Raw genomic sequence first — 15,361 nt, 5'->3', positions numbered from 1 at the left:
CCAAAGGCCAATGAGAAAATAAACCTAGTCTGTTTTCATATTAGACCATTTGAGTTCGAGATTTTGTGTATTAACATCATGAGGGGCAATGACTAAATTAAAAGGTGTAGACTTTCTGATAGAGCAAGAATACTTCATATTACAAAATACATTTTCCATCAGTAATGCTCTTCATGACTCATGAAGTACTACCATAAAATAAACCAGTAGAAAGAATCTTTTTTTTAAACCTCAGAACCTTGCACTAGGATAGTCTGTCATAACATAGAAGGTTAATAAAATATGTCTGAACTGTCCTTGATTAAGAGGATGCTAGAAAGACCAGAAAAGTCTCTTCAACAATAGAATTTCGCTGTAGAATGTTGCAGCTTACGAAGACAGAAGGTAGATGAAACTAGTTGGCAACAATTGACAAATTTTATGTTATATGTTAAGATGCTAGTGGAAGGCTAAATCTCTTGTATACAAAAGATAGATGTTTGAGCATCACTTAAGTTTGCTACTGATAGAATGTTTGATGTCCAGGGTAAATGCTATCTAGTTGAATGTTTAGAATACATGTTCAGACCTTTCTGTTGCTGTACTTTGCTGTTTAAAAATTGACTATACAAATGAGTTACTAACTTTTTAATTGTGTAGCTGCTTTATTTTAGCTGTCTCTATAAACAAATGAATGGTCTCTGGAAGATTATCAGAAAAGTATATACATCTTATAGTTATGTCTTTCTTTCAGGTGATGTGGAAGAATTAGAAATTCAAGAAAAACCTGCTCTGAAAGTGTTCAAAAATATTACTGTAATACAAGAACCTGGCATGGTGGTATTAGAGGTAAGAAAAGACCATTTACCTAAGCAATGAGGGAAAAAAGTTTTAAAAAGAGTTCATGAACAATTGTAGAGAAAATTAGTTTCTTCCCAATTAGAAAAAGAATATTGTTGCAAAGTATATATATATATATATATATATATATATATATATATATGTTTTAAGGATCAGCATTAAGTATAATTAAGTAGCTGAACATTTTCTATGTAGTCACAATAAAAACCTAATAATAAATTAAGGGTTCTTATTTAGTATGTGTAATAAGTATAGTCCTTTCCTATAAGTCTTACCTGATTTTGTGGTACTCCAGGATGCCTTTAGTTATATCAGAAGGTTTTACAATTCTTAAGGTAAAAATTTAATTCTGTTAAATTAAAACAAACTTAGGTACCACTCGTTAAAAGAGCAGAATTTTGAAGATTCAAATAAACAACAATAAAGTGACCCAAATCTGGAAAGAACAGAAATTATTAAATTAAGTGATATGGTTCCTATTAGAATTTTAAACACCAACTTGTGGAGTTTGGAAGACAGATACCAAAGGAATTGCATGGTTGATTTTGATAGATTGGCACCTATTAAGTTTAAAGAAGGACTTTCAAAATGAGTCCTATCATTGAATAGTCCAGGGAGGTACCTTGTCTACTGCTATGCCCCAAAGGTAGAATTGTATATAAATTGCCAAGGTAGATGGTGAACTGTTTCATTCATACATTCTAATTTTTTTTTCTTTTTTTGAGACAGAGTCTTACTCTGTCACCCAGGCTGGAGTACAGTGGTGTGATCTCAGCTCACTGCAACCTCCACCTCCTAGGTTCAAACGATTCTTCTGCCTCAGCCTCCCGACTAGGTGGGACTATACAGGTGCATGCCACCATGCCCAGCTAATTTTTGTATTTTTAGTTAGAGATGGGGTTTCACCATGTTGGCCAGGATGATCTTGAACTCCTGAACTCAAGTGATCCACCCGCCTCGCATACATTCTATTTTTAAAACAAAAAAGATTTGTCAGCTTTGGTCCCAATACAATTCTGTGATTTAAGTCTAAATTTGATTCATAAGACTAAAAGCAACTAAAGAAAGTGTCAGCCCGGGCCCAGTGGCTCACAGCTGTAATCCCAGCACTTTGGGAGGCCAAGGCAGGCGAATCGCCTGAGATCAGGAGTTCGAGACCACCCTGGCCAACATGGTGAAAACCCTTCTCTACTAAAAATACAAAAATTAGCCAGACGTGGTGGCAGGCACCTAAAGTCCCAACTACTTGGGAGGCTGAGGCAGGAGAATCACTTACATCTGCGAAACAGAGGTTGCAGTGATCCAGGATCGCGCCACTGCACTCCAGCCTGGGTGACAGAGCGAGACACTGTCTCAAAAGAAAAAAAAAGAAAGAAACTGTGAAAAGGAGTAGTTATCTATAAACATGAAGTTACATAGAACAATATATAAAATGTTAATATCAGAAAAAGGGGGAAGTTATTAGAGACATTAATTTAGCTCATTCTACTAAATACTATTAGAGGCTGTGTATGATGGCTCACACCTGTAATCCTAGCAACTTGGGAGGCCAAGGTGGGCAGATCACTTGAACCCAGGAGTTCAAGACCAGCCTGGGTAACACAGCAAGACCCTGCCTCTATAATTCATTCATTCATTCATTTATTCATTCATTCATTTATACATACATAGTAGATAATATATTTTTGTTCCTAGGGTAAACATGTCAGAGATTGTTTACCATAGGAACAAAAGCCAGGGGATCTGAGGCTTAGTGTGAGAAGCAAAAGTAAATATTTAAAAATGTTACCCTCTTGGCCTGGCGCGGTGGCTCATGCCTATAATCCCAGCACTTTGGGAGGCCGAGGTGGGCGGATCACCTGAGGTTGGGAGTTCGAGACCAGCCTGACCAACATGGAGAAACCCCGTCTCTACTAAAAATATAAAATTAGCCAGGTGTGGTGGCGCATGCCTGTAATCCCAGCTACTTGGGAGGCTGAGGCAGGAGAATTACTTGAACCTGGAAGACGGGTTGCAGTGAGCCAAGATCATGCCATTGCACTCCAGCCTGGGCAACGGGAGCAAAATTCCATCTCAAAAAAAAAAAAATTAGCCTCTTCACATTCTGTCTGTAGTCATATACTATACTAAATATAAGCATTAGGAATTTGAGTTCAGTCCCGGCACCAGTAATTATCCTGTGCAAGTTACTTTTAAGTCAGTTTTCTCTTTTATAAAATGAAATTAATCGTGCTATTAGTTATGAAAAGTAAATGATAATGCCTGTAAAACACTATGTCAAAAGGAAGTGCTCAGTACAATTTACTTTTGTTGTTTACAGAAAATTAGAGGAGTATAGTATCATTAATTTCAGTAAACAATGAGTCAGTTAATTTTATTGAAAATGCTAGAAGCAGTAGTTCCATATGTACAGTCCAGGGTTTGGTGGGTTGTAGTTGTAGCCGTTGTGATTGGTCACTATAGGTAGGTCACTTCCTAATTCTGCATTTTGCTTTCCAGTGGCTGGCAAACCCTTCTAATGATATGTATGCAGATACAGTAACAACTGTGATATTGGAAGTTCAGTCAAATCCCAAAATAAGAAAAGGTAAGAGTTCGTTCATTTTTATCCTTTTTTTTTTTTTTTTTGGAGATGGAGTCTAGCTCTGTTATCCAGGCTGGAGTGCAGTGGCACGATCTCGGCTCACTGCATCCTCTGCTTCCCAGGTTCAAGCGATTCTCCTGCCTCAGCCTCCCAAGTAGTTGGGATTATAGATGCCTGCCACCACACCCAGCTAATTTTTGTATTTTTAATAGAGATGGGGTTTCACTGTGTTCGTCAGGCTGGTCTTGAACTCCTGACCTTGTGATCTGCCCACCTCAGCCTCCCAAAGTGCTGGAATTACAAGTGTGAGCCACTGCGCCTGGCCACTCATTTTTATCCTTTAATTCTTTCATTTTTCTTATGTTTCTGTGAACTAAAAAGCAGTACATAGACTCCTAACAAACTTGATCATTTCTATGTAATCTTTAAGACATAAAATACACACAGCAATGCATATTGTTAGTATTTCGCTTATTTTTGTCCTGGCTCTTCACTCATACTGCAAAAACCTGGCTGCAATTAAGACTAAGATAAAATCCTTTTAGAAGCAGTCCTCTTAAAAATAATTGAGTCAGGCTGGGCACAGTTGCTCACGCCTGTAATCCCAGCACTTTGGGAGGCCGAGGCAGGCGGATCACAAGGTCAGGAGATCGAGACCATCCTGGCTAACACGGAGAAACCCCGTGTCTACTAAAAATACAAAAATATTAGCTGGGCGTGGTGGCGGGCGCCTGTAGTCCCAGCTACTCTGGAGGCTGAGGCAGGAGAATGGCGTGAAGCCGGGAGGCGGAGTTTGCAGTGAGCCGAGATCGCACCACTGCACTCTAGCCTGGGTGACAGAGCAAGACTCCGTCTCAAAAAATAAAAATAAAAAATAATAAAAATAATTGAGTCAGAAATTTCAAAATATTGATGAATTGAGCCAGTTAGATTAGGAAGATATGCTACTATCTTCATGTTTAATAAAATTTGTTGAATAGAATTGAATCTCCCTATGGGACAATTTTCAACCAGAGAAAACAGTGAAGATATTTTTGTGTTACTTCTTTGATTCTATTTTATACTTAAGTCAGCATAATATATGTCTTTTCTTTCTTTCTTTCTTTTTTTTTGAGACAAAGTCTTGCTTTGTTGCCCAGGCTGCTCTCAAATGCCTGGGCTCAAATGATCCTCTCACGTCAGCCTCCTGAGTGGCTGAGAGTACAGGCATGAGCCACTGTACCCAGCTCTTTACATGTTTTGAGCTGTGAGTCTCCCGCATATGGAGTAGTCCTGTGCGCTGTGCTGGGGGAAATGACCGTACGGGAAGTATTCTGGGAAGCCTCAGCCTTTACCCTTCACACACCATTAGATCCTGGGCTCTGAGAGAATATTATTGTATCTTGAAAATATACAGTTAGTTAGTTTTTTGATTTCATGAGAAGAAAGTTTAGCAGACTACTTTGTAATTCATTTCTTATGCTGCATCTATAATACAAACAAATAAATACTTAGACAATCTAAATCTGTTATTCGTTTGAGTCACTAGTAAGCATTTGAATTTGCTTTCAGTAATAGTAATTGTAAAAATGATCATTTGGACATCATTTGATAACTTGTTTTAGTTGAATTAACTTATGGGAAATGGCTCCTCCCACGTGCATGTAACACAGGAGACAGCTGTGCATATATATAAGCCACAGAAGAATGCCACAAGATTCTTACATGATGCTCAGTACAAATATATTGACAGAAAAACTGCAGTTATCAATTTTCTCTTACAGTTGGGCACGGTGGCGCACACTTGTAATCCTAGCACTTTAGGAGACTGAGGCGGGTAGATCCCTTAAGGTCAGGAGTCTGAGACCAGCCTGGCCAACATGGTGAAACCCCGTCTTTTCTAAAAATACAAAAAAAATTAGCCAGGGGTGCTGGCAGGTGCCTGTAATCCCAGATATTCAGGAGGCCGAAGCGCAAAAATTGCTTGAAACTGGGGGGCGGAGATTGCAGTGAACAGAGATCACACCACTGCACTCCAGCCTGGGTGACAGAGCGATACTCTATCTCAAAAAAAACATTGTTTTTCTCTTACTTATCTTAGGTGGTAAAAATAAAGGTGTGCAGGGTGGGAAGGAGGATCCTTTTATTTATTTTATTTTATTTTTATTTATCTAGAGATGGAGTCTCCACTCTGTCGCCCAGGCTGGAGTACAGTGGTGCGATCTCGGCTCACTGCAACAGCCGCCTCCCGGGTTCAAGCGATTCTCCTGCCTCAGCCTCCTGAGTAGCTGGGATTAGAGGCATGTGCCACCACGCCTGGCTAATTTTTGTATTTTTAGTAGGGACGGGGTTTCTCCATGTTGGTCAGGCTGGTCTCAAACTCCTGACCTCGTGATCCGCCTGCCTTGACCTCCCAAGGTGCTGGGATTACAGGCTTGAGCCACCACGCCGGGCCTAGGAGGAGCTTTTAAAAGATCATGATTAAGTAGTGGTGCAGAATTTAGGAACAGTGACGTGGGGAAGAGGGTTACGTGTGGAGAGCAGAATCACACCCGGGGCTTTGGGCCACGTAGCTTTCAGTTCTAAGGCCCCCATCCTTCTAAGAGCACAGCTGGCCTTCACTTCCTATCTTAGTCTGTTCAGTTCAAATCAAATGCCACCAAGGTTGCTTTCTCTTCACTATATTCTGATAGCCCTTTTGTAAAATGAAGTCTTTTTTGTAATACAGTCAACTAATTAGAAATTGATATACTTTTCTGAAAAATGAAGTTTCTATGCAAAAATGGCACTTTTTTAGGCCAGTTAGGATGTTGTGTGACTACAAGGTCGTTGGTGATGTTTAGTGTCTGAGCTCTGCCAGCCTGTTTTCCATGTGGCAGAGGAGGGATCACAGAGATGTTGTCAGGAGGTCATCTGCTGTTCTGATGAGGGCTCTGCCTAGCAGTGATGCTGAAAAACAAGAGGTGCTGTGGTATGACAGATATCTCCACATAGCTCGTGTGTGTTTTATATGGGAATGAATACATGACCTATCATAGGTTGGTTTGCCTTTATCTTGATTATTTCTCTTAATGCTCCAGTCCAAAATGAAATGTACCTTTACTCTGATCTGCAGTAATTTAATTTAAATTAATTATCACTATATTATTAGTGATCCCTCTTATGCTAATAATAAAAACATTCCTTCCTTTGGTTAGCCTGTGGCCATTTCAGCAGAGGTTCATTGCAGACAGGTTAGAACTGGGCTGTTTCCATGTGTTCCGTGTATTTAGCATTTGTTCAGCTGGCTGGGTGCCTTATATTTCCTAGCTCTTCCCCATTTTGTAGTTTATGGAGAATGAGGTTTTATATTTCTCTGGGATGATGAAGTGCTTGCATATTTTCATTAACATTCATTTGACAGATATTTACTGAGCACCTGCTCCCCAGCAGGCATGCCTCGAAGTGCTTAGGAAACATCAGTGAACAAAGCAAACAGATCTGCCGCCTCCAAGGATCTGACATTCTGGCGTGTCCCAGGGCTTCCTGATAGGGTTTGGAGTTGGGCAGATCCCATAGGTTTTGCTGGCCATTGTAAGGACCTCAGACTTTCAGTGTGAGTAAAATGGGGCTATGCTGCAGAGCTTTGAGCGGGGCTGAGACAGGATCTGACAGTTTTTAAAGGACTGCCGTGGTGCTTGCTGAAAGTACTGTTAGGAGGGCAAGCAAGAAAGCAGAGGCTCCAGCTGGGAACTTCTTCAGTCATCCAGGTGGCAGACAGTGGCTCAGATTAGGGTGGAAGTCGTGGGAATATCGCAAAGTGGCTTGATTCTGGAGGTGTTTTAATAAAGCCAGCAGTATTTCCTGTTGGATTTGCTGTAAGTGGTGACAGAAAGAGAACAAACAGGATGAACTTTAAGATAATGATCCAGGGTATGTATGTGATACATCAGCATGGAGAGTTGTCACTCGTGGGGCTAAGTGACAGGTTTTAATACGTAGCACTTGCTCCTTTCAAAGGTGACAAGTATTGCAAGAACTGGTACACGTGACACTTATGCTGCTCATGAGGAAGTTGATTCTGTATATTTATTATTTATCAAACTAACTTCTTCCTATCCAAACTTGGGATTTGCACATTTAGAGCAGAGTCAGCAACTGTGGCCCACAAGCCACACCTAGCCCGCCTGCTTTGGTAAGTACAGCCGTGCACACAGGTTCATCTCCTCTGATGCCTCTTTCCTGCTACAGCAGCAGAAGCGACCCTGTGTTTTACAAAGCCTAGAATGCTATCTGGCCATTTACAGAAAAAGTTGCCCTCTTCTCAAGGCATCTCTGTGAAACAATCTGATTCTTCTTTGATGGCATTTTTCTCCCTTTTCATTTCTTAGCCTCCTGACACTTCAGTCCAGATTCTGGAAACACAACTTGTATTTGTATCTGCGGGGGGTGTGTGTGTGTGTGTGTGTATCTAACCACCAACCTCAATTTATGTGTCCCCATTCTTAACCAAAGGGGAAATCTTATATATTTTCAAAATACATTATTTTGTTTTTATATTCCATAGCATTCTTCTATTTTACATGGCACCTGTTTTCAGCATGTGTGTGTCCTGTTTTGACACACACACCTACGAAGTACAGGTATACGTGTCTGATTGTATAGCTCTATATTTAATATGATCTCATGTGTCTGATCAGTTTGTCTAAATATTAATGCAGGAATTTGCAAATATATATTTACATATATATATACACATAAACTTTGGAAAGTTTCTTTTAATAGTTTCATAGCCTAGATATTTATTTTTTAATATATTTTGTGAGATTGTTTTTACATGTCAATTAAGTGCTTATTTTAGTAATTAATAATAAAACTAATGATTATAATTAAAGTATAAAAGTTCTGTTATATAGCTTTTTTGGCTAGCACCTGGTTAGTTTTTTGTTTTTGTGGTTTTTTTATATTTTTATCTTACTTTATTTTATTTTTTGAGACAGAGTCTAACTCTGTCACATGCTAGAGTACAGTGGTGTGATCTCAGCTCACTGCAGCCTCGACCTCCTGGGCTCAAGTGGTCCTCCCACCTCAGCCCCCGCAAGTAGCTGGGACTATAGATGTGCATCACCACGCCTGGCTAATTTTTCTATTTTTTGTAGAGACAGCGTTTCACCATGTGGCCCAGTCTCAAATGCCCGAGCTCAAGTGATCTGCCCACCTTGGCCTCCCAGAGTGCTAGGATTCTAGGTGTGAGCCACTGCACCTGGGCTTCTTATTTTTTTTAATGGAGATGGGGTCTCGCTATGTTGCCGAGGCTGGTCTCCAACTCCTGGGCTCAAGCAGTCCTCCCTTCTCAGCCTCCCAAAGTGCTGGGATTACAGGCGAGTAGTTAGTTGTATATACAATTGAAATTCACGAGTTAAAAAGAATTAGATGAAGTATGGTTTGAATTATAGAATAGTTTAGGAGGAATGACAATTTGACTTTTCTGTAGAGTAGATTGAAATAGGTATGTGGGAGTGCAGAAGTGAGTTAATAAAGCTACACTTACATGATACAGTATTTTAAAAAGTCATAGTGTTGCATGAGAAAGTAATTACTTGGGCTGAGAAATTGAAAGTGCATTGAAGAAATCATAATTTTTGAAGTCTCTTTGAAATGACAGTCTTAGGCATGGTAGCACACACCTATAGACCTAGCTACTTGAGAGGCTGAGATGAGAGGATCACTTGAGCCCAGGAGTTCAAGGTTACAGTGAGCTATGATTGCACCACCGCACTCCAGCCTGGGCAACAGAGCGAGACACTCTTTCTAAGGAAAAAAAAGAAGAATGAAATTACAGTCTTATATTATATTTTCCTGTTTATAGGTGAGGCCATAAGATTATTTCTGGTATTTTCCCCCATATCACACACACACACACACACACACACACACGTTTATGTATAAAAAATATATAAAAGAGGAAATTGGTTATGTATATTTATTATTTATCAAACTGACTTCCTATCCAAACTTGAGATTTTCACATTTGGGCCAGCCCAGCTTTCAACTCTAAGGCCCCCCATCCTTCTAAGAGCTCAGCTGGCCTTCACTTCCTATCTTAGTCTGTTCAATCCAAATCAGATGCCACCAAGGTTGCCATCTCTTCATTATATTCTGATAGCCCTTTTGTAAAATGAAGTCTTTTTTGTTTTATATATATATATATATATATATATATATATATATATATATGAACATGAAATGAAATGATGACAATATCCATGTATATGGGGGCGGTGTGTGTTTTGTCTGAAGGATTTTAAAATTCTGCACTACTCTTTGTAACAGCGTTATTGATACATAATTCACATACCATATAATTCATCCATATAAAGTGTAGAATTCAATGATTTTTTAGCATATTCAGAGTTGTACAACCATCACCACAATCAACTTTAAAACATTTACATCACACCAGGCCACACTTGGTGGCTCACACCTGTAATCCCAGCACTTTGGGAGGCCCAGGGGAGCAGATTGCTTGAACCCAGGAGTTTGAGACCAACTTGGGCAACATGGTAAAACCCTGTCTCTACACACACACACACACACACACACACACACACGCACACACACATACAAAATTAGCTGGGCATGGTGATGCATGCATGTAGTCCCAGCTACCTGGGAGGCTGAGGTGAGTGGATCACCAGAGCCCAGAGGTTAAGGCCACAGTGAGCCGTGATCACACCATTACAGTCCAGCCTGGGCAACAGTGCAAGAACCTGTCTCTAAATAAATAAATAAATAAATAAATGCACACCTCCGAAAAGGAACCCCATATCCCTTACTTATGATGCCCCAATCTCTATGTTCTCCCCAACTCAAAGCAACCACTAATCTACTTCCTGCCTCCCTGGATTTGCCTGTTCTCAGCGTTTCAGATAAATGTAATCATACAATATATAGCCTTTGATGACTGACTTCCTTCACTATGCTGTGTTCAAGGTTCATCCGTGTTGTCACATAAATTGGTACTTCATTCCTTTTTATGGCCAAATAATTTCCCATTGTATGGACACATTTTGTTTATCCATTCATCTGTTAATGGATACTTCGGTTGTTTCTATCTTACGGCTTTTATGAATAGTGCTACCGTGGAGATTTGGATGTAAGTTTTTCTGCAGACATATGCTTTCATTTCTCTTGGATCTGTACCTAGGAGTAGAATTACTAGGTCAAATGCTCACTGTTTAACTTTCTGAGGAAGCGCCAGACTGTGAGCTCTGCACTCTTTTGCTACCGGTGATGCACTGAGCTGTTGAATGAGGGGTCAGAGCATGCCTCAAACTCCAGATTAAGGGGGGCCCATTTTCCCAAGCTGTCAGATTTGTTTTGGAAGGAAAGCTGAGTAATTTAATGGGAAAGTCATTTTAAATATTAATTTTTATTAAAATAATTATATCTAATAGAAATCTAAATTTATATCATATTTTAGATAAAAGACTTCACAGATCTTTGAGCTTGAATATGCTCCTAGAATTCCTGGAGTTAATTGCCCGTGGTCATAAATGTAAAGTTTAAGAAATGTGGGAAACAAAACTAAAAATAATATTAAGTGTCATTTTGTGGTTCTTTAATAAGAACATGAAATATTGGAGAAAGGGTGAAAAGATGTAATAGAAAAATTTTTTAAAAATACACATAAAAAGAACATGAAATTAAATGATGAAAATATCCATTTCCGTTAGCAGGCAAATAATACAAATCCATGCTTGTCACTTTAAGGATTCCATAGTTAATCACTTTAACTTATCAGTAACCAGATTCTGATTATTGATTTGCAAATTATTCTGAATAGGAATTTAGAAATTGAACTCTGTCACTTTTTTTTTTCCAGGTGCAGTACAGAAGGTTTCTAAAAAATTAGAAATGCACGTTTATAGCAAGAGGTTGGAGATCATGCTTCAGTAAGTTTTTCACCCATTATCTCTCAACAAGACAGTGACAATGGGCTGGAAGGAGCCCTAGATTCGGCTCTGGCTCTTTCAAGGACTGGGGTGTGGCTCCGACCAGGCCACTGCAATGCTCTGAGGCCTGCTTCTCTGTTAGGAAAGAGAGGGGTTGGAACCGTTCCCTGCCAGCTCCGTACTCACCTGTGACCTGCTAGGTCAGCCGTTTGTGTTTCATTTAATACAGTGCTTCAGGATGCTGGCACAGGGCTGGCACAGTTAGCAAGGGTTAAAACATTTTCATCAAGGACAAGTACAAAAATCTTAGCTGAATGTTACTGTATCTTCAAGAATTATTTTATATATTTACTTGTTAAATGTGAATCCTTTGTAAAATGGTGTTGTTCTAGACTCTTCTTAGTCTGTAAGCAATGAATTAACTTTAAACTAAGTATTTCTCTATTTTATTTCATTTTATTTTATTTTATTTTATTTTTATTTTTGGGAGATACAGTCTTGCTCCATTGCCCAAACTGGAATACAGTGGCATGATCTTGGCTCACTGCAGCCTTGACTCCCAGGTTCAAGCAATCCACCTCAGCCTCCCAAGTAGCTGGGATCACAGGCTCGCAACACCATGCCCAGCTAATTTTATTTTTTTGGAGAGACAGGGACTTCCTATGTTGCCCAGGCTGGTCTCAAATTCCTGGGCTCAAGGGATCCTCCTGCCTTGGCTTCCCAAAATGCTGGAATTACAGATGTGAGCCCTTGCCCCATTAAACGTTTTAACAAAGTAAGGTGTCCCGCTAGTTGAGAAGGCTTTTATGCTAACATTTCTGTTCCTTCCTTTCTTTCCCCAAAATTCTACACTAAGGTTTTTGTTTTTGTTTTTGTTTTTGTTTTGAGACGGAGTCTCACTCTGTCGCCCAAGCTGGAGTGCAGTGGCACAATCTCGGCTCACTGCAACCTCCACCTCCTGGGTTCAAGCGATTCTCCTGCCTCAACCTCCCGAGTAAGTGGGACTACAGGCACATGCCCACCACACCCAGCTAATTTTTGTATTTTTAGTAGAGACAGGGTTTCACCATATTGGCCAGGCTGGTCACGAACTCCTGACCTTGTGATCCACCTGCCTTGGTCTCCCAAAGTGCTGGGATTAGAGGTGTGAGCCCCCATGCCCGGCCCACTAAAGCAGCAGTTTAGTGGCTTTAAAAAAAAAAAATGATAGGCTTTAAATGATGACTTTGCTTATAGAAGATGTCATACATCTTCAAAACAGTATTCTCTGTGTTGTCATTTTGATTTTAAAGAGCATTCCTCTCACACAAAACCAGCCAACAGTGCAGGCACAGTGATTTCCATGGCCGTTGAAAAGGCCACAGATTTTACTGGTTCCCACCCCTGGAGCCTCTGGTTCTCTTAACTCATTTTGCAGAGGGCTCAAGTCTGCCAGCATTGAAGTCTGATTATCTTAATCATTTTTAGATCCTTGACCCCTTTGGCAGTCAGGTAAGGCTGTGGGGCGGGGGCAGGGGACACACATATATGCAGTTTTACCTTTGATTTCAAGGAGATTAGACAACCCCCTCCCCACAGGCTATCCTGGGACCCCAGGTTAAACAGCCCTATTGTAGAAGGTGGGTGTTGGTGACCAGGGACTTGACTACAACAGTTCTGTTGGCGGCCCTGTTCCCAGGGGCTCTACAGGAATAGAAAACCCGTGTGGCCCTGGACTGGCCCTGCTCTCCCACATGCTGCAGTTGGGGTGCAGAATGGAAGTTCATATTGCTGTGGCTGGTCCTCAGGAGCCGTAGGGGGGACAGTCTGCGGGAGGCTGCGGCCCTTCCACTGGACTTTCACTCTGGCCTTCTTCCCTGTCCTCCTCACACCACTCCTCCCGCCTCCCCTCCCTCTCCCTCATCTCCCACAAACACACCAGAACTATTCAACTCCGAGGAACAGGAGTATGAGACAGCTTCCATTCGGCCAGGAATGGGAGGTTCCCGTGTCCTTAAACTTCAAAGCCAATCGTACGCTTAAAAATGCAGCTATTTCCCCAGTTGTTTAAACACTTAGGATTAGATAGGAGTAGATGTATTGGTTTCTTCAGACAAGCCAACAGTGGATCACATGAAAATGGAACCTTTTTTCCTATCCTTTTGAATACATTTCTGTATTTAAAATATAATCTTTTGGGCTGGGTGCGGTGGCCCACACCTGTAATCCCAGCACTTTCGGAGGCCGAGGCAGGTGGATCACTTGAGGTCAGGGGTTTGAGACCAGCCTGGCCAACATGGCAAAACCCTGTCCAAAATACCCCTACTAAAAATACAAAAATGAGCCAGGTGTGGTGGTGGGTGCTTGTAATCCCAACTACTCAGGAGGCTGAGGGAGGAGAATTGCTTAAACCAGGAGGCAGAGGTTGCAGTGGGCCGAGATCACGACACTGCACTCCAGCCTGGGCAACAAGCAAGACTCCATCTCAAAATAAATAAATAAAATAAAATATAATATTTTCCCTTGTGCTAGGGTCCCACCTAAGTTTATTCACACATATGATGAGCAGTAACTGCCTGAAGATGCAAGCAGTTGATTCCCACTGCCCCCTTCCCCAGCTTAATACGGTGTTGTCAGTGCTTAACTGTCCTAGGCTGACCATGGTCCATGGGTTGTTTAGAGTCACTGCCTGTGTTTCTTACCTGCACTCAGCCTGCTGGTGGACTGCTGTTTCCTAACACCTGTGTACCAATGGGGACGATGTTGAAATTAATGATCAAAACTGTTTCTCTCGATGACAGAGGCAATGTCTTAATGCCTTCTTTATCACCAGCTGCTAGCACAGAAGGAATCTGCCACATAGAAGATGCTCAATAAATACCAAGTTTAATTAAAGTAGGAGTGGACAGCTAGTGGGCTTGGGAGGCATTTAAACCTAGATACCTGGATTTGAATGCCAGCTCAGCTGTTTACTAGCTGTGAGACTTTAAGCAAATCACTTAACTTCTGTGTCTTGTTTTCTTCACATGTAAAAGGGGATCCTTACTAAAATTATAGGTTAAGATAATGTATATAAACCACCTAGCATGATGTCTGCTGAATAGATCATTCTTGAATAATAGCTGTGTATTTTCCCTGTTTTATAAACTTAATAAGCTGTATCAAGGCAAATAAGAAGCTTGTCTCAAAAGTAAATACAGGCTGGGCATGGTGACTCATGCCTGTAATCCCAACACTTTGGGAGGCCAAGGCAGGTGGATCACTTGAGGCTAGGAGTTCAAGACCAGCCTGGCCAACATGGTGAAACCCCGACTCTACTAAAAATACAAAAATTAGCTGGCTGTGGTGGTGCACACCTGTAATCCCAGCTACTAGGGAGGCTGAGGCAGGAGAATCACTTGAATCCGGGAGGCGGAGGTTGCAGTGAGCCAAGATTGCGCCACTGCACTCCAGCCTGGGCAACAGAGCAAGACTCCATCTCAAAAAAAAGAAAAAGGTAAATACAGTATTCTACTTTAGAACTAGGACCTATCTTCAGTTTTATTTTTTCCTCAAATATATAAAGCTGGGCATTTTCACTAATCCTGCATTTCTGCTTATTTTAAGGGACATATTTGGAGAAGACTGTATAAGTGTAAAGGATGACTCTATTCTTAGCGTCACAGTGGACGGGAAAACTGCCAACCTTAACTTGGAGACACGGGTATGTAGCTGCTCTTTCCTACGTTTCAAGACATTTGGGAAATAAAGTGAAGGCATAAATAATCTGTGCTCTCACACTCAACAGTCTACTTTTGCATATTGGCATTTGCTTCCAGTGTTTCCAACATTTTTTTCACATTGTTCTTTTTATATTATTATGGTTGAAGTTTTCCGTGTTTTTCCGGGTTACTGCATAGTACAAGGTTCCTGTGTATGCCACTCCACTGCTGTCCTCTTCCATAATACAGCTTGCTTCACCTCATCCCTTCTCTAGTTTGGCATCTAGTTGACTCTCCATTTTTTAAAGAAGCCGCTCTTCTGTTTGCACCAGCAAGATCCAAGT

At 40.9% G+C, this 15,361-nt stretch overlaps 1 protein-coding gene across 4 annotated transcripts in view; it reads left to right on the top strand.

Annotated features, from left to right (window-relative positions):
* CPSF3 (cleavage and polyadenylation specific factor 3) overlaps positions 1-15,361 on the top strand; it is a 49,182-nt gene that overhangs the window by 32,504 nt on the left and 1,317 nt on the right. For all 4 annotated transcript variants that reach the window (NM_001133573.1, XM_024241969.3, XM_054546399.2 and 1 more), the window contains 4 exon segments: positions 734-828; positions 3,340-3,427; positions 11,268-11,337; positions 14,923-15,019. In NM_001133573.1, coding sequence (NP_001127045.1) covers positions 734-828; positions 3,340-3,427; positions 11,268-11,337; positions 14,923-15,019 — 350 coding nt within the window.

Source organism: Pongo abelii, chromosome 12, assembly GCF_028885655.2.
Source record: "Pongo abelii isolate AG06213 chromosome 12, NHGRI_mPonAbe1-v2.0_pri, whole genome shotgun sequence".
Lineage (NCBI taxonomy): Eukaryota > Metazoa > Chordata > Mammalia > Primates > Hominidae > Pongo > Pongo abelii.
Note: the sequence above shows the minus strand (reverse complement) of the source record. Positions and strands in the feature narration are given on the sequence as shown.